The sequence below is a fragment of the Emys orbicularis genome, chromosome 11, assembly GCF_028017835.1.
Source record: "Emys orbicularis isolate rEmyOrb1 chromosome 11, rEmyOrb1.hap1, whole genome shotgun sequence".
Taxonomy (NCBI): Eukaryota; Metazoa; Chordata; order Testudines; family Emydidae; genus Emys; species Emys orbicularis.
This window is the reverse complement of record NC_088693.1, coordinates 64,415,516-64,435,664: the sequence shown is the minus strand read 5'-3', so window position 1 is coordinate 64,435,664 and position 20,149 is coordinate 64,415,516. Positions and strand designations below refer to the sequence as shown.

The 20,149-nt window shown below is 46.1% G+C and overlaps 1 protein-coding gene across 3 annotated transcripts in view; it reads right to left on the bottom strand.

The window, feature by feature from the left end:
- The window catches only part of UNC80 (unc-80 homolog, NALCN channel complex subunit), a 171,611-nt gene that overhangs the window by 127,762 nt on the left and 23,700 nt on the right, over positions 1–20,149 (bottom strand). For all 3 annotated transcript variants that reach the window (XM_065413385.1, XM_065413384.1, XM_065413386.1), the window contains exons 7-12: positions 19,516–19,655; positions 11,795–12,056; positions 8,482–8,616; positions 7,154–7,376; positions 6,164–6,304; positions 2,206–2,474 (exon numbers count right to left, since the gene is read on the bottom strand). In XM_065413385.1, the coding sequence (XP_065269457.1) occupies positions 2,206–2,474; positions 6,164–6,304; positions 7,154–7,376; positions 8,482–8,616; positions 11,795–12,056; positions 19,516–19,655 (1,170 nt within the window). The remainder of the gene's footprint in view (positions 1–2,205; positions 2,475–6,163; positions 6,305–7,153; positions 7,377–8,481; positions 8,617–11,794; positions 12,057–19,515; positions 19,656–20,149) is intronic.

Sequence of the window (20,149 nt, the reverse complement as noted above, 5' to 3'; positions counted from 1 at the left end):
ATGGGCAGCATGGGAAAAAGCACGAATTTAACAAGTGGTCGATGGAGGATGGTATTACAGGCCAACTGGAGGCGGAAGTCAACAAACACCTCGATGGTGAATGAGAGAGGATAGAGAGGGTAGGAATAGGCTATGAAGGGCCTTGAAAGTGAAGACAAGCAGCTTTATGTTCAATGTGATAGAGGAGGAGGAGCCAGTGGAGGGATGCAAAGAGAGGGGTGACATAGGCTTGGTCTACACTAACCCCCCAAATCGAACTAAGGTACGCAACTTCAGCTACGTGAATAACGTAGCTGAAGTTCGAAGTACCTTAGTTCGAACTTACCTCGGTCCAGACGCGGCAGGCAGGCTCCCCCGTCGACTCCGCGGTACTCCTCTTGCCGAGCAGGAGTACCGCAGTCGACGGCGAGCACTTCCGGGTTCGACTTATCGCGTCCAGACAAGACGCGATAAGTTGAACCCAGAAGTTCGATTGCCAGCCGCCGAACTAGCGGCTGGGTATAGACGTACCCTGAGTCAAAGCAATGGGCTAGGAAAATGATATTTGCAGCAGGATTCTGAATGGATATGAGCAGGGCAAGATTGCATTTACCAAGGGCTGAGAGATGGACATTGCAGTCACTAAGATGCCGGACTATGACAGCCTGGACAAGAATTTCAGCTGTGTAGATGGAAAGTAAAGGCCGTATCACAGAGATGTCATTCAGAAAGAATCCACAAGGTTTAGATATGGCCTGGATGTGAAGACCCTCAGAGAGATCTGAGTCGAAGATGACACCCAGGTTATGGGCATGAGCAACAGGCAGGATGTTGGGGTTGTTCACAGCAGTTCAGAAGGCAGAGGGGGAAGTTCTTGTGGGGGTGGAAAGATTAAGAGCTCAGTTTTAGCCATGTTGAGCTTGAGCTAGCAGCTAGACATCCACAAGGCCACGTCTGTGAGACAGGCTGAAATTTTAGTTTGGGCAGAAGGAGAGAAGGTCTGGAGTGGAAAGGTAGATCTGTGAGTCATCAGCGTAGAGAAGGCAGTTGAATTTGTGTTTGCGAATGAGATTGCCCAGAGGCAAGGTATGGAGGTAGAAGAGAAGGGGACCTAGGACATAGCCCTGTGGAACCTCCCCAGAAAGCTGGTGGGGAGGATGGGGAGGATCCTCAAGGACATGCTGAAGGAGCGATTAGAGAGGCGGGAATGAAAACCAGGAGAAGTCAGTCATGGAGGCCAAGGGAGGACAACATTCCAAGAAGCAGTGAATATTTTAAATGCAAGGGTTTGATTTTGAATGTCGTCTTCTCCCTTGGCTAATGTGAGAGTTTGGATTCACTCACTCACTCTACAGAAGGAAGAAGGTAAATCTGCCAGAGCCAGGATGGTGGTGGGCTTTACTGAAATTTTGACATGGATGAATCTCTCTCCCTTCAAGGAAGTCTACTTCCCTCATGAAGATCTTATCTGCTGGTCCAGTGTCAGAAACCTCTGTGATAGCACTAGGAAATGACTCATGGTCTACTGGGTGGGGCACAGGAATGCAGGTCAGGAGATTTGGGTTCTAATTCTCTTCTGCCACTGACTTAGTGTATAAACCTGGGCAAGCCACTTCCCCACCCAACTGACAGGGACCATCTCTTACTATGTGTTTGTATCACTGAGTATGTTAGGATCTGCCAGGCAGATGCCTATGTGCTTGACTACTTCTGTTAATTTTAATTCTTACTAAATCCTGTTAAATGTGAAGGATTCATCTCAGCAAGTACACTGAAATGATCTCTCTTTTCATTAGAGCCAACTGCAAGGATCTGTAAGGCAGATGCAGTGAGAGGAGAGATGGTTACTTGAGGAATTCTCTGCTTCCGAACAATTGACAAGTCTTTTAGCATGCCAGAGGAAGGATCATAAATGAGAAGAAAGAGAAGGAAACGTTCTCTGTTATCATTTGCTTTCCTAGGTTTCAGTCAGAACGTTATGGGTGTATTCTCCCTTGGTGCACATGTATTACTCTCGTTAAGAAGAAGAGAAGTTGCATTACCTGAAAGACTACATCCTTTAATATTTTTCAAATGTACCCTACTGGTCTTGAATGACCTTCCTGCAGTGGTGGAATGGATAGGTATATAAAGAGACTATGGGAAAAAGATCTCTCAGGTTAGCTCAATGGCACAGCTGCATTGACAGAAGAGGGCTGAGGCTTTTCTTGTTCCTTTGCCAATTACCGAAAGATCCAGCATGCCGTTCTTGTGGACAAAGTTGTTGGTGCCGTCAATGTGATCCGTGTCCTCCAGGCAGCTGTAATTGATGCAGGAGTCAGTCAAACTCCGTGGGAGATTGGCGCAGGCCAGCGGCTCATGGGGCATCTCTGGAATGGGCACCTGGTTGCACAGCTTCCGCATGTGCTCGCTGAAGAAGTCCGCGTAGCCCACGTTGAATGAGGCCAGGGTGGTGTTGAAGGTGGCCACAGTGATGGTAGAAATCTGGGATCGCACTGTAAGACAGAAAACAGGTATCTTGGCCTTTCCCATTTTAGTGACAAAATTACCCATTCCGGCTGTGCTTATTACTGTAATTAGCGCCACAGGCAATAGTGTAATTTGTTTTTTTATTTCTAAATATGTCAGCACATAAGTATCTTAGGGATCAATTAGAAATGGGAGCATCACAGCTCTCCAACTTTTAGTAGCCTTTCAGATACGGAGCTGACCTAGTGCATGGCAAAATGCTCCCGGAGCAAATGCAACTCAGACATGAGGAATCTGCGGAGCAGCCTGGAGAGGAGAGCTTTGCCCGAGACGTGTAAGCACCAGAGATGAGGGAGACGTGCCTACGCTGGATTTGAACTGACACAAATCCAGCCTTTCTGAGGCTATTCAGAATTGTTCAGAGTGTGACTTCGGAAAATGAATCCCAAATGCTCACTTCACACCACCCAAATACATCTTCCTCTACTAGCTGTGTGGCCTGGTAGCTCATTCACCAATAGATAGTGCCCTGCTCAGCATGGGGGTGTAAGGTAAAAGACGGTGCTCCTGTGCAGGGGGCAGCAGGCAGGCGCACACCACAAGCACTAAGAAGCGTAAGAGCCTCTCAAAGGAGACAGGGGGAGCGGGGCTCTGTCCTCTCAACCCACCCCCGCAGTAGCCAGCAGAACTGGATCCAGTAACTGCATGCTCCATCTTTCCAAAGGGTGCAGCAGCAGCTGCGCTCGCAGCCTGGTCCTGGAGGCACTTCACTCTGCTCGCCAAGAAGGACTGTGGCTCCAAGCTACTAGCTAGCCTGCCATGTTTCAAACTAATTCCAAACCATTTTGTGCCAGGCTTCCAGTTGGAATCTGGGGGCTCAAATGAACTAAATGAAGAAAAGAATTCCACCAAGTCTGAGATCTGCATTGGGTCTGCCCCGAAGGCTCAGTGGGTACTGCAGGGCCCCCTCCGGTTCAGTGGCATATCAAGCCATTAGGAGGCTCAGCATATGGTGCCTTCAGGATGTTGGTGACAACCTGCTCTACACCTCCATCTTTATGGACCCAGTTGAGCAATGTATTCAGCATCTGAATGAGACTGGCTGCAGGGCAACCCAGAGAATGACGACTGTGGGCAAAACAGGTGGAAGCAGTGGCAGAAATTATATCAGGTGCCTAGATTGAAGGCGCACAGCTGCTTTTTGCTACTCAGGTTCTTCCCTTAGGGGCTATGTGCGGAATCCCACGTGGCAGCAGTGGTCAGGACGTTATCTAGTGAGAAGTGTTGTGTCGCAAACCCTCCCTGAGCCCTGTCTGGGGCAGAATGACTCAAGCACTCAGTTCTATGGCTAAAAACTGCATTGTTTCCTTTTCTTCCTGTAAAACATGCTTTTAGTGTAGGGCTGGATGAAGAGTGGGTCAATATTTGGAGGACATTTTCACAAAAACTATATCCTCCTCTTTTTTTCTTTTGCACATCAACATTTTGAATGAAAAATTGCATTGCAATTTCAAATTTTGAAACTTTTTGGCCAGCTCTATTTCTTTCCTTGCTAAAATCTTCAAAGCTCACTAGTACCTTGGACTGTGGCTGCACACAAATAAAAATATTAGCTAGTCAAGTCAGAACAAATAAAACACAGAGCTTCAGTAACTGGACAAATTCCTACACAGAGGTGGACAATGCACCACCAATATTAGTGAGAGTGGATTGCCACTGAGTTAATTATCTAGAGCCCCTTTCCTTTCCAGGATTAATGGATTTTATATTTTATGTTTTATAGGAAGAACATGTTCAAATGACAATGGAAGAGGAAGGATGACCCAGTGGTTAGGGCATTAGCCTAGAACTTGGGCAACCTGGGTTCAATTTTCTGTGCTGCTACTGACTTCCTGTGTGACCTTGGACAAGTCACATAGCCTCTCTTTGCTCAACTCTCCACCAATAAAGATAACAGCACTTCCTGCCTCACAGAGGTGTTCTGTGGATAAAAACGGAGAGGTGCTCAGATACGGCAGTGATGGGGGCCATCTGAGTACAGCAGAACCTCAGAGTTACGAACACCTCAGGAATGGAGGTTGTTCATAACTCAGAACAAAACATTATAGTTGTTCTTTCAAAGGTTTACAACTGAACATTGACTTAATACAGCTTTGAAACTTTACTATGCAGAAGAAAATGCTGCTCTCCCTTTATTTTTTTTAGTTGTTGACGTTTAACACAGTACTGTACTGTATTTGCTTTTTTTGTTTTTGTCTCTGCTGCTGCCCGATTGCATATTTCCAGTTCCAAATTAGGTGTCTGGGTGACTGGTCAGTTCATAACTCTGGGGTTCGTAACTCTGGGGTTCTACTGTACCAATGACCGATGGAAGGCTTAAATGTTTTCTACACCTGGCTAAAAGGGAGGCAGTAGCTGTCTATGCTTGACTCCCGCCCTCCACACCCTAAGGCAGGAAAACTTCTCATTAGTAAGAGTGCCAGCCTGTTAAGACTGAGGTATCTTGTATAATTTTAGCAGCCCTACTATAGGGAAATTGTGGCAATGCACTTGTTCTATTGGTAGCCAGTTCTGTTATTGTAAGAGGAGGGGGTCTTAGCTCTGATGGGGTGGCCATATGCTGATAGGAGCAATTACAATCTTCCTACCTTTATGGCTCTGGCCATTTTAAATGGATACAGCACTTTTATCAACTTCCCAGAACTGCCAACCCCAAGTGCTCAAAAATCATCAGTCGGGTCCAAAAACAATCATGAGATTATTGTTAACCCTCATGATTTTTAAGCCAAATTCTGGGTTCTTTTTCCTTGCCTTCTATTTCTTGGGCCTTTATAGACTCATAGACTCATAGACTTTAAGGTCAGAAGGGACCATTATGATCATCTAGTCTGACCTCCCGCATGATGCAGGCCACAAAAGCTGACCCTCCCACTCCTGGAATAATTCTCTCCCTTGACTCAGCAGTTGAAGTCCCCAAATCATGATTTAAAGACTTCAAGTCGCAGAGAATCCTCCAGCAAGCGACCCCTGCCCCATGCTGTGGAGGAAGGCGAAAAACCTCCAGGGCCTCTGCCAATCTACCCTGGAGGAAAATTCCTTCCCGACCCCAAATATGGCGATCAGCAGAACCCCGAGCATGCGGGCAAGATTCTCCAGCCAGACCCACATTGACCATTGATACTAATTACCAGCGATGGCACGTTATTGACCTATTGACTAAAATCACGTTATCCCATCAAACCATCCCCTCCATAAACTTAGGGTTTCACTTGCTTCATTTTTTTCAAGCTTTTCCCTGAAATCATGTGGGTTAGAAATGAACTTTTTTAAAATAAGGTGAAAGCTGAGATTCTCATGCAATCTTTTGATTCCAGCAGCTGGGTCTTTCAGAAAACCACCAAATATTGTGAGACACACAATGAAATCACAAGAGTTAGCAAGATTGACTTCCTGCCCTAAACTTCTGTGCAGTGTTCCTTTACAGTGTTAAAAAGGTGCTGTGTCCCACCCTAGAGGTAGGTGCATGTCCTTTGTAAGAGATTATAATAATAATCCTAAATAGGACAAAAAAGAAGAAACAATGAGATATATAGAAAAACGAGAAAGGGAAAGAGGAGATTAATCAGATATTAACAAATTAAAAAAATAAAACTATCTCAGCCTCCTGACGTCCACACTCCAGTGCGGTATTTGCTCATCGCTATATTTGACACACCTTCTTTGACTGTATTCTCTCCGTGGCTGTTTGAGTGGTCAGGCAAGTCAGTGACCAGGGTGTGATGAGAGTGAGAATGTCTAGCACTCAGGCTCTCCATCTCCGTAGCAGTGTCAGAGCTCCCCCGCCTGGTGAACTTCCCTAGGATGAACACACGAAACAGACATTTAGTTTGCAAGTCTAAGGAACGCGTGAGGGCTAGAAGTTGAGGTGTGAGAATGGGGGATGGGGATCATTGAGATTAGCAGAAGTCCAGATCTCACTTGAGCCAAAGTGGAAAATCCTTATTTAGGCTTTGTCTACACTACCACTTTAATCGCTCAAGGATGTGAACCCTGCCTCCCCCCGCCCCTCCCGACCGACATAAGTTTCCCTGGCAAAAGTACTGGTGTGGACAGCGCTATGTCAGCAGGAGAAGCTCTCCTGCTGACAAAGCTAATGCTGCTCGTTGGGGTGGTTTAATTATGCTGATCATGGGAGAGGTCTCTCCTGCCGGCAAAGAGCGCACAGGAGACCTTACAGAGGCACAGCTGTGGTGGTACAGCTGTGCCGCTGTAAGGTCCATAGTGTAGACATAGCCTTAGTGTACACCTAATTACTCAAGCAAAACTCCCACTAATGCCAGGAGTAAGGCGGGAGAGGGGAGGGTCAGTCTCCTGGGACTGACTGGAAATATGTTTTGCCCAAGTCCTATTTAATTATTAGAAACAAACTGACCTAAACATAGTCATTCAAGGTCAGCAGTCAGAACAACGAGCTTCACCTTAGAAGCTGGCAGAAAGACTATGCCATTTCTACAACAGGTGTGGCAAACCGCAAGTCGGGGCAAAGGACATAACCAGCCATCAAGAGGGAGGGGCTGTTTTCCAGTGCCAGAGTGATGGAGAAATAAAAAGCCTCCGTTTCCACTCTGCTATTCTTGGAACATTCTGGAGTAGAACAATTAATCAGAATACAGGGTTGCAATATTAATCCTTTCCCATCAGTCACCTAGTATGGCAGTTTGCCATCCTCCTCTCTCAATGCTGCGCCGGTCCTCTCCAATCCCAGAAAAGCTGCCAAAGGAGAATGTGCTGCGAGTGGGTGACACATCCAAATGATCCTCGTGGAGCAGGAAGGGCACCCCCATCCTTCGCTGCCGTTTTTTTCCAGTGTGGTGGAAAGGAATAGAACCCTTGCGCTCACGCTCTCGATCCTCTTTGCGACTCTTAAACTGCAGAAGGAAGAGGAGGGGGGTTAGAGCCAGGCAAAGGCTACAGGGATTTCGCTACAGTTAGAGGGGAAGGACAAGCATGCAGAGCCCAATTCTGAATTCCCCCACTCTAGCCCTTTGTCCATGATGGGTATCTACACTTCAGCACCACCCACATTTAAGGACTGCACTAGTGCACCTCATGTTGGGAGGGCAGGGCTGGCTCCAGGCACCAGCGGAGGAAGCACGTGCCAGGGGCGGCACATGCTAAGGGGCGGCATTCCATTCCGTCCATTCTTGGGGCGGCACAGTCCGGGCGGCTTTTTTTTTTTTTTTCCCCTGCTTCGGCAGTTCAGGCGCGGCAGTCCGAGCGGTTTTTTTTTTTCTGCTTCGGCAGTTCGGGCGCGGCAGTCTGGCCGCGTTAATTTTTTGTTGCTTGGGGTGGCAAAAAAGCTAGAGCTGGCCCTGTGGGAGGGCAACCACATTTTGCTATGGGAAATGCTAATGTGGTTACTTATTTCCCTTGACATCTGTCTCAACCCATCTCTCCAGTTTTATAATTAAGACTTTTTTTTATTTCAAAGATTTTTCATTATTACTGTTGTTGGACCTATATTTCTTTTCTTTTCCCATTTCTCTCCCTTTTTTTTTGCATTGGATCCCCTTGTTTGATTAATCTGTTTCATTTTTTATATTATGACTCTTAATTTGTTTGTATAACCTTCAACACCCAGGCAAGGGCCTTCCTGGGAGAGTGCTTTACAGATTTAGACTCAGATCTCAGGTGTAAAACCAGCATAGATCTATTGAAACTGATGAAGCTCCTCTGATTAATGTAATTTGAGGATCTGGCTGCAAACCACCACCACTTAGGGAAAACTCCCATTGATGTCAATAAAGCTTGATATGAGTACAGATTTCAGCACTGGGCCCATAGAGTAAATATTAATACATACATGTATATACCATACATGGACACATAACATTCCCATCAGAAAAAAACAAATGTGCGCCTCAGGTTCAACCTAAATATAGAGTCAACATAAGCTCTTAACAGTTGTATACATGGTACGTGTTTTGACACTGGATTGTAGATAAACCAAAAACACATTACTGTGCTACTCACCTTCTTAAAGATGTTCATTCCCAGGTCTGTGGAGAGATCTGGCACGGCTAGCCTGCGCAGGTTGGTGAGTGACACCTTAGCAAAGGCCTCAGTGCTTAGCGATTTTTCCTCCTCATTGCACTTCATTGTGAGATCCTTCACTCCCCAAAAGAAGAAAAACATGCACAAGTAGAAATAGCAAGTAAGCAACTAAATCAGAGGTGGCCAACCTGAGCCTGAGAAGGAGCCAGAATTTACCCATGTACATTGCCAAAGAGCCACAGTAATACGTCAGCAGCCCCCCATCAGCTCCGCCCCGCTCCCAGCGCCTCCTGCCCACCGGCAGTTCCGCCAATCGGCACCTCCCAATCCCTCCTCGCACCTCCCAATCAGCTGTTTTGTGGCGTGCAGGAGGCTCTGGGGGACAGAGGGAGGAGTGAGAGCATGGCAGGCTCAGGGGAGGGGGCGGGAAGCAGTGGAGTGGGGGCAGGGCCTGTGGCAGAGCCAGGGGTTGAGCAGTGAACACCCCCCGGCACACTGGAAAGTTGGCGCCTGTATTATTTGTATTGGGGTAGTGAAAAGGACCCATCAAAAATCAGGTCCCTACTGTGCTAGGCACTGTACAAACACACAGAAAGTCATGGCCCCTGCGCTGAAGAGCTCACAATCACCTATTCAAACAAACCACTGTATGTGAATTGAGTTACACAGTCAGCTTTACTATATAGTATGGGATATGGCCTATTTTGAGAAATTAGTCTAATGTTCTGGTTGAAGACTAGTTAAAAATGTGGTTACCAGCATAGCAGATCATTTGATCAAGATGTGGCTAATAAGAAAACCCACAAATTGTTTAGAGGCTGTTACTATATATCTTTTTTCCTATTGCCCTGCATCGGCCTGGCTGTTTAGCTACCAATTCATTCGTATTTCTATCAGCTTCTGAGTATTACACTTGAAACTCTTGGGTTTAAATTACCATTACCTCTAGTCATTGCAGTTTTGCTGGTTTTAGGTTTAATTTAAGTTTTTGCTCTTAGCTCCTGCAGTGTTATTGCAAAGCTGTACAGTTCTGAAAGTCCTCAAGGTTTTCATTTCCTAATTCCATCCCTATGCTGGATTCACTGCAAACAGGTGCACTGCAGATTTTTCCTTACACTGATTAGACCACCTACTAGAGGCAGGGAGAAGGTATTTGTTTTATTCATACGCCTTCATTCACTTGCCGTTCTGCTTTGCAACAGGGAACAGGGTATGTCATTGACTGCTTGCTACAGGAAATATTAAATAGATCCTTCAGTCCGCTAAAGCCTGAACTGAGATTCTCTCTCTCTAGATACATAACAGTATAACCATTTGATCAGAACTAGTTTGCTGTGATATGCACCAGAATTATATTTTAAATGGTATTTCACATATAAATGGTCTGTGCGACAGACATGCTAAGGCTTAGGAAGGTGGAAGAGGTTACATGGCAACCCCACATCTTTTCTATACACTCTGCACTCCATCACTAAACCTACTTACTTGCCTGTTCCTGAGCTGATTTCTGTGCAGTTCTTTCTTTTGCCATGTCTAACATCAGTTAATGACGACAAAAGGACCAGATGATAGAAAAGAAGACCAACGTGCCATAAAACCCAGTGCTGTTACTTTAAAAGTGTGGGTCCCCCCTATATTGCAGCATGAAGCCCTAATGAGAGGAGGCCATGAACTCAGAACCAATTTAGGGCTGACATTTTGAATTTGCACCGTCTGAGCATGGATGCCCAATACTTTATTCTGAAACCTTGATTTTCTATTGGAAAAGAATAACTTGGGTTAAGTAAAAGCAGAAGAAGAATGCAACTTGATGGGGTTCCCGCTATAAACGTAAGAAATATACTGCTAGCCTGCTTTTTCAGCTTAGCACCATTACTCACTCACTAGTTAATGATTTCTTAGCCCACAGACCCTTCCTGAGAGAGAAAGAAATGCCAAGTAGGCAGAAAAACAGAGAAGAACATGACTTCTTCCATCTCTGTGCCTCAGAAGCCTAAACCCATCACAACTGCCTCAATTACTGACATACTCATGCATAATATGTTTACTTGGGGAATATTAATCATCCACTAGATGTCGCTATGTGCAGTGGTTTTCAACCTCCAGTCCGCGGACCCCCGGGGGTCCGCAGACTATGTCTAAGATTTCCAAAGGGTCTGCACCTCCATTTGAAATGTTTTAGGGGTCTGCAAATGAAAAAAGGTTGAAAACCACTGCTGTATAGAGCTCCAGATAGGGAGTGGTCCCTGGTGAATAAGGGAGACAAAGCTGAAACTCCAGCTGTGTGGAAGTTGTAGCTGCTTTGTTTATTAAACACCTTTATTTTAAGAGGGACTCTGATTACATGTAGCATGACAAAATGTATGAAACTCTGATGAGAAAGTCACCTTTGGCAATCTAGTCTAACCTTGAAAAAACCTGGATGGAACCCTCACATCAATGACCAAAAGACCCCCCCATACCCCCACCCCCCAAAAAACAACCAACCAGCAAAGTAAAATACATTTACATTTAACTGTGAATAACCATATGGATTTAACAAAGATGGTAATAAAGAACAACAGAGTAAAGGGCTCTCCTGTAGGAGAAAAAGTACTTAAAAACCAGGTAGGACCTGAGAATGTGAAGCTGGGAGAGGCAGATCTTGCAACATTGCCAGGGGATCTCCTGTCATGTACAGAAACACTGATTCCAGACCTCCAGTGTGATGTCTAGCTGATGCAAATAACACATCCATCCACACTGCTGCTGTGCTGAGAACCTTTGAACAACAACTTTATTATTGCACTAGCATTCGGGAAATTACAAGCACAACAGCAAGTGGTTACTTTAAGCAGCTGCGGGGGGGGGGGGCAGTGTAAATATGAAAGCACAGCACTACAGAAACAATAACGGGTCCCAATCTACTGTTATGTTTGATGGACACTCTGAAAAGTCTGTACTTTGCTGTGCTCCAACCGCACCGTGTGGTGTTTGCGGCAACGTTTTAAAGAAGGTGGTCTTGTGTCTTGAGTCTTGTTTTTTGTTTCCAGGAGAGTACTGTATTGAGACTGTGAGACGTATTCTTTTGGTTTCTCTTGGGATAACAACATGGTATATAGTTAAATCAGACCTGAATGCTGAATTCCAGTGCAATAAGGCTATCTATGCAATTCACATATGGACATTTCCGACGCTACAAGTGACTTCCCCACAGTTCATGATATAATTAAAACCAAAGTGCTGAATCACTACTAATCCTGCCGTGACTGTAAAGAGTTACCGAGATTACTTTTAAATGATGGTCTCTTACCTGAGTTTTGTGGGTGTTCACCAGAGAGGGTGCTGCTGCTACCATGGAACTGCTACGGGGCCTGGGCAGGTGCATGGTCTCCGGCTCAGGTTGCTTCTCTGGCTTCTCCTCCAGCATATGTCTCAGTCTTTGTAGATAATACATCAGAGACCACTGTGTACCCTCCTCAGACCAGTGTGCCTGCAGCAGGCAGCGCAGTACTGCCACATCAAAATAGGTGGCATAGCGAGACTTTTGGCATGGCGGGATCACCAACGATACCCTGTTCCAAATAATAAAAGGAGAAGCATTAGAAATCAGCTAGGGCTAATACTTTCCCTAGAGGTGCAGAGTTCTGCCTAAAGGTTCCTTCCAGAAAGACACTTATGGCAGGTCTATGCTGCGATAAAAAAAAACCTGGAACAGTCTCAGAGCCCGGGTCAGCTGACTCAGGCTCACAGGACTAAAAATTGCAGGGCAGATGTTCAGGCTCGGGCTGGAGCCTCCCCCACTTGCCAGGTTACAGGGCCCGGGCTCCAGCCCAAGCACAAATGTCAACACTTCAGTTGAATTTTATAGCCCCACAGCCCGAGTCCTGCAAGCCTGAGTCAGCTGACCCACGCCAGCTGTGGCCCTTTTATTGCTGTGTAGACATACCCTTAGGGTTTGCTTTTTCATCATTCACTCTAGGGCACCAATTAATTAGTCTTCCTCTTGTAGACGGAAACTATTGCTGTGCTACCCTCCAGTTTGGTGAACAGAAGTCACCCCGGAGACCTACACTAATGATGCTCCATTTACCAGCCACTAAGAAATGGTTATAGACTGAGAAAGAGACAGAAGTTGTCACTCTCCACAGAGACTCCAGTGCACTAACAACAACTGACAGGCTTAAAATCCACCAGCTCATTAAAGAGAGAGTCTTAAGGCCTCTTCCACTCTCCTCACATCTGCAGAACTCTAAGCTACTTTCTAGTTACCAGGATGCTTAAGTAACTGATTCTGTTTGGGCTGACAGAGAGGTTTGAATCCAGGGATAAGGCACTGGTTCAGGAAAGCATCCTTGCTCAAGAAAGCACTTAAGCATGTGCTTAACTTTAAGTCTCCAGTGAGACTCAAGCACATGTTTAGTTAAGTATGTGCTTAGATGTCTTCTTGAACAGAGATGCATTCCTAAATCAGGGCCTAAAAGCACAGGCATCTACCACTTGTGATCAATGACTAAATCCTCAAGCAGGAATCAGTAGCAGACTCAAACCCCTGCTGGTCAGGCTCTAGTGGGTGGACATGTAACATGTGAAGGAGCAGGTTACACAGTCAGGTGTTACTAAAAGAAATGGCAGCGTGCTGGGGATGCCCAGTAAAATAATCACTTAAACTAATTGAAATGGATCTGGTGGCTCTCATGTGAGTAAGTGCTACTGCTATATAAGATGAACTCCCTTTTTGCCCCTGGGTACTAGAAAACATGACATATTTCACCTTTCCCTACAAGTTTCCTGGCTGCTTTTGGTGGTGTCACTCCCTGAAGGTTCTTTTGATATGTTTTTTAGTGTGAAACAGCCCTGGTATTTTTGTTTCCAGACTTGAATGTACTGGACAGAGAGAAAAGAACAAACTATTGAGTCTCAAAGGACGAGCCCTGGTTCTTTCACTGAGTTGCTGCTATCCATGAATTCTCACTCACACACATGCAAGGTTCTTTTTTCAGTAAAACCATCAGAAAGTATTAAATTATATTGTTGTTGTTATCTTCTCAAGCACAAGTGTAAACCCCAAATCCTCTCTCACTGAGAATCTACAAACTAGGTGTGGCCCCAAAGGAACATTTTGCCCATGATGCAACAGTATTTGCTGGCAAAATTCCATGGTACTGAGAACAATCAGGTCCATGTTAAGGAATAGGCACTCCAGGCTTGTGCTTAGTGCCCCAGCACCTGGGGGAGGCATTCATATCAGAATTTCAGCTTTCATCAGAAACATTCTAGCCCTCATAGTTGCAAAGGAAAGCTTGAAAATTTGATTTCAGTGTAACTGATACAGTGATGTCTGCCTGAATCTGCAGACAGCATGAAACAACAGCTCTGAGAAGGGTGAACTATCCCAGTCACCCCTATGGGGAGTTAACTCCAAGACCCATTGCTGTGCGGGGCCTTGACCAACACTATCCCAGCAGAGCACTCACAAGGGAAGAAAAGTGCAGCAAACCTGTCCCCCCACCTATACAAACATCCAGCAGTTGGGGTAAGTACTGGGGGACCCCCTTGTTGCTAACCCTGCCTTCTTGGTGGGAAGGGGGGTCCCCTGCCAGCATCACTCCAAGTAGCAGATGGAGTCATAGTGCCAGGGCAGGGTCAAGAGGTGGGGAGCCTGTGCTGTGGTAGACCTTGAGCCCCACATTGCCATAATGGGACCTGGGTGAACATGATTGATCTCCCTCTGTGTATGGAGATACCACATCAAACCACAGATCTGTTCAATTTCATAACCTAGAAGATTTCTGGATGCAATTCTAGAAGCATAATTGTGTGAATTGAGTACTTGTTACATTTTAAAACTTTCCATAAGACACATGAGAATCAATAACTGCCTCATGAATGATGTTCTCATGCATCTGGGACAAATCACAACAGCAGCCAACAATTTTTACCATTAATATTGACAGGTCTACAGAGCCACATGAGGAGGCAGGCTTTCAAAGACAGGCACCCAGGCAGGATATCCATACAATAACGCCTCGCTTAACGTTATAGTTATGTTCCTGAAAAATGCGACTTTAAGCGAAACGATGTTAAGTGAATCCAATTTCCCCATAAGAATTAATGTAAATGGGGGGGTTAGGTTCCAGGGAATTTTTTTCCACCGGTCAAAAAGCTATTATATATATACACACATACACAGAGTATAAGTTTTAAACAAACAATTTAATACTGGTAGACAGCGATGATGATTGTGAAGCTTAGTTGAGGTGGTGGAGTCAGAGAGTGGAAGAGGGTGGGATATTTCCCAGGGAATGCCTTAAAATGATGAACTAGCATTTGGCTGAGCCCTCAAGGGTTAACACACTGTTGTTAATGTAGCCTCACATGCTACAAGGGAGCAGGAATGGAGGGAGCGGAGACAGCATGGCAGAGACAGAGACAGAGACACACACCCTGTGTTTGGGAGAGAGAGAGAGGCACATTGCCCCTTTAAGTACGCTGACCCCACTCTTAGTACATTGTCTTTTTAAGTCGGATCAGGAAGTTGAGACAGCAGCTGCGGCCAGCAAGCTCTCTCTGTCTGTCCCCACCCTGCTCTATATGGAGAAGGGGTAAGTGGGGGGCATGAGCAAGGGGGAGGGGGACACCCTGACATTAGCCCCCCTCGTCCCCTCCCCTGCACAGCAAGCAGGAGGCTCCCGGGAGCAGCTCCAAGGCAGAGGGCAGGAGCAGCACATGGCAGTGGGGGGAGGGACAGCTGAACTGCCGGCAATTGGTAGCCTGCTGGGCGGCTGCTGCACAGGGAACTTAGGGGGGCTGCCGGTCCACTAGGGTGACCAGATCACCACACTAAAATATCGGGACACACTAGGGAGCCATCAGCCCCGCCCACAGTTCACCCCCACTCCTCCCAGGCTCCGCCCCCACTCTGCCCCAGGTCCCGCCCCCTCCCCGCTTGCCCCCCCACGTGCCCTTCCTCATCTCCTGGCCTGCCGCTGGCTTGCTGCGTCCCTCCTCAGTCCCCCTCCCACCTCCTCGCCCACCTGCTGCTCGCCACTAGCCTCTTCACCCCCCCGCCTGCCACTCACCCCTACGGCACAGACTTCCCCTCTGCTGGGTGGGTGCTCGCCCACCCCCCGCCTCTTCCCGCCTCTGCACCGCCCTCACCCTGCCCCCATTCCACCCCCTTCCCCCAAGTCCCTGCCCCTGCCCTGCCTCTTCTCCACCTCCTCCCCTGAGCGCGCCGCGTCCCCACTCCTCCCCCCTCCCTCCTGGAAAGCGCTAAGCGCCACCAAAGAGCTGTTAGGCGGCGGGAAGCGCTGGAGTGGGGGAGGAGCGGGGATGCAGCGCGCTGCGAGGAGGGGGGGAGAAGGAGGTGAGAAGGGGGGAGCTTGGCTGCAATTCTTCCCCGTGGGTGCTCCAGCCCCGGAGCACCCACGGGGTCAGCGCCTCCCTCCCGCTTGCCTCCTTACCCGACTATCGGGACAAATGGCGTCCTGATCGTACATTGATCGGGACGCGGGACAAATGGTTAAATATTGGGACAGTCCCGATTTTATCGGGACATCTGGTCACCCTACGGTCCACCCTGGTTCCAAGCCCCCACCAGCTGGCTCCAACGGGCTGCTCTTCCTGCAAGCAGTGGACAAAGCAGGCGGCTGCCAAATAACGTTATAAGGGAGCACTGCGCAACTTTAAACAAGCATGTTCCCTAATTGATCATCAACGAAACAACGTTAACCGGGACAACTTTAAATGAGAAGTTACTGTATCTGCATTTGGACACCCAGCCTAATATTGAGCAGCCACAATCCATTGACTTCAGTGGGACTGTGCTAGTGCTTAAAGTTACATACACGCTTCAGTGCTTTGCTGGATTACAGCCTAACTGGATACAAGACACTTGACAGAGTTAGATTGCTGGTGTGCTGGGACCACTGCCTATCAGGCTGACCAATATTGTCTCATTGTTTCCTTGTACTCCCTATGCAGTCTGTCTGTATCCATCTGTTGTCTCTTGTCTTATAGTAGAATTTGTCTAAATTAACAGTTAGTTTACTGCAAGCTGGGATGTGAATCTACCCCACACTAGCCTGCTGCAGGCAAGCTGCCATGGGGGCTCTGCTGACGCGCATTAACAGTTTGTTAATGCGCTTTGATCTAGTCCAGGACTAGAACTGTTAATGTGCATCAGCTGGGTCCACATGGATGGTCAGTCTGCAGCAGGCTAGTGCGGGATAGATTCAAAGCCAACCTTGCTGCAAACTAAATATTCATGTAGACAAGCCCTAAGTTTGTAAGCTGTTTGGGACAGGCACTGTCTTTTTGTTCTGTTTGTACAGCACCTAGCACAACGGGGTCCTAGTCCATGACTGGGGCGCCGAGGCGCTAGCATAATACAAATAATAATAAAAATAATATAAGCCAATTTGAGCATTCAAATGCAGGTTTTTAGATATCCAGTTAAGTAGGGTTGAGCAAAAGGTTTGCAATGCTGACCCCACCTGCAATCAGGGTAGGTTGGCAGTTTCTTCCTGGGACACATTTGCAGATGGGGTGGCTGGGAAGGATTCATCTCAGAGAAATGTGTTCATTCAGAACTCAAAATGTCTAAGCAAATCTGCAGGAGATGGTTTGCTGCCAGCCTCTGTCAATGGAGGACACCATAGACTTCCTCTAGGCCTTTTTTAAAGGCACTGACTTTTGAAAACTAGACCTTACGTATTGGCATATATTGCTATATTCAGTCTACAGTTCAAATGTTTCCACTAATACTGCAGTCAAGATAAAATGTGGGGTTATTTAAAAAAGACTTTAAATAAAAGAACAAAAAGAAAACCGTGATAATTTAAAAACACCTTTCCCACCAGACTGACATCAGGGGTCCCATCATACACCCTTCTCGAAACATTGCAAAGAGAGAAACGAGTGAAATGCACATGAGGAGAAAACAAAAGGGCCAAGACTGGATCAGAAGGACAGCCTGGACAAAGGGTTGCTGCACCACTCCAGCAGCATCCCAGAAAAAGAATTATCCCAAAGAAAAATAAAATCTGTCTGCCAATATCTCCCAGACCAGCTCAGCTGCACTGACCAGCAAGCACAGAGGATGAAGCCAGGACTCTGCCTATACCCACCCTCTTGTAGAAAGGTTATGCATCTTTCTCTGCTTATTCCTCTGCGATTAGACCCCAGGTCTAGGGAGCCCCTACTGGAGTGTAAGGGGATCTGTATTCTCTTATACTCCCTTACATGAGCATGAACTCCAGTTCACAATCTAGTCCAAAAGAAGGATTGTTCTTCTGAAATATTTACCATTCAAGCCCTGCTTGCAAAGTCTATTTCCAAGGCAGAGACTGACAGCCAGCTGCAGAATAAATGGCTGGGGTTTTACTAATGTAACGGTTCCATTGAAATGAAGAACTTCACTGAATGGAGCGGGGATATTTATCCAGGATCAGAGGAGTAAACTCGAGGCTTGCTGAATGAGTTACCAAGAAAACAGAATTTAAAATCGTTTGCTTCGCTTTGAATTAAACCCTGTGGACATTTAATCAGGTACTTGTTGACTGATAATTGCAGGGTGAGTGGGTGGCTATTTTGTCCAGCCCTGGGCCCAAGGACAAAGGAATACTGTGGCTGTTGATAACAGGAGTAAATAACATTTGTTTCTGAATTGTCTGTTGCTTGGTAACCAAAACTCCCTGTTCAGTTTTAATTGATCAATGAGTTCTCCAAATGAGGAGACATTAATGACACTCTCTACAAAGCCTGTCTAAAGCTTCATCTCCATAGCAACCACCAGACTGAGCTGGATGAACTGATCACCTGATTCAGTCTTCTAAAAGGTTGCCTGCTCCCTTACTTTTTATGGGTGCATGTATGCACGCTGAACAATGGCGTACATGAGGAACAGTTTACATTTAGTAAGACAATACTCAGAAGTAACAGATGACTTAGTTTTCCCAGGTAACGTAAATACAATGAAATAAAAACCCAGAATTTATACAGGACCTGACACAAAACCCACTGAAGTCAACAGAAAGACTCTCAACTAGATCAGGTCCGTAAAGAATGTTTTTACCCATTGAAGCAGGTGACAAGATATATCAATAATACGTATTTCAAGAAAATAGTTGGGAGTTGTTTTTGGAATCAGAGAAATTTTGGAACAGAGATAAAATGTTACTGTAGTGAAGCAAATTCTGAAACTCTTGAGTGTTTTTGTTTGAAATTTTCCAGTGCAACTGAACATGAGGGCCAACATTTTTAAAAATAGGAGCCTAAGAAAAATATGGTCAGATTTTCAAAAGTGCTGAGGATTCACAAACCCTAATGGGAGCTGATGTGTGCTCAGCCCTTCTGAAAATCTGGCTGTACCTTTATCTCCCCCAGATACGAATTAAGGAGGTTAAATTTAGGCTCCTGCATTTTAAAATCTTTGCCTAAGCCCTTCAAGGCTGGCTGAGAAGAGATTTGAGTAGTTGCTCTTTTGCCTCCCTGCCAGCCAGCCTGCAATAAGTGAACTGAACAGTTGTATGTGAAGAAGGGGAAATGGAGGTAGTGGCCAAGCAGCACTAAAAGGGAGGAGAGGTACAGAAATACTCTGCCACACAGGGAAAGAGAATTGCCCAGAGGGCAGCCAAGACAGATCAAGCCGCAGAGGACGTGCCCAGCCAAGGAGCAATGAACCTAAAGTTTGTTTGTTTTTTAAATCATCAAACTCCAACATATAAAAGGGCCTTGTCCTCTGCTCTGTCCCCATTTCTCTATAGTTGCTATCCTAACGGCCAGCTGGGCAGTCCTGTAAATTAGATGGAATAAAATCAGTGTGACAACCACCATCTCAGATGACACACCGGCAACTGAACGGAGGACCTCCAGAGCTAAAAGCATGAGCGGTTAGAGTTTCAGCTGAAGAGACAAGGCTCTTTAGTTGGGACTGTAAGACTTATATCCTTTGGGGATTGGGCAGAGGGGACCTGTAACACACACTCCCCAGAAAGTTATACCAACATAGCTTTTCGCAGGATTCTGTACCTGGAAAGAGGAGGTCCTCTGTCTTGGGATGTTTGGGATGACACACTTCCATCAAAGGAGTTTCCCCGATGACAGCCTGAAACAGTGGCCCTGGGAGGCACAGCATCTGGCTGGGCTGTTTCACACACCACCTGAAGTCCCTTAGGATATTTTCAGTATAGAGAAATAAGTTTAAATACGGATTTGGATCTTCCACATTAGCCCTCTTACTATGATGAGTACTTATATAATAGTATTATTTATACTAAGATAGCATTGAGGGGACTCGATCAGGATTGGGGCTCAATGTCCTAGACACCGTGCAAACACATGGTTTTCATTCCAGACAGTGTATAAGCTAAGGCCCCTGTCCTATAAACTATTCCACCTGGGCAGACCCTTAAACCTGCATGGAGTTCCATTTACTTCAATGGAAAGTTATTTGTTGCTTTCAAGGTCAGGGCCTAATGCAAGATAAGACATTACAAGTGATGATATGTTGTTGTTATTAATTATTATTAATAATAATATTAATAATATGGGGGAAGGGAGGGCAGAGGATAACAGCAATTTGAACATGCAGTAATTTAGGCTGGATAGTGCACACCTTGATGGCTCCAAATCATCCAAAAAGGTGTGTTTATTTAAATGAAAA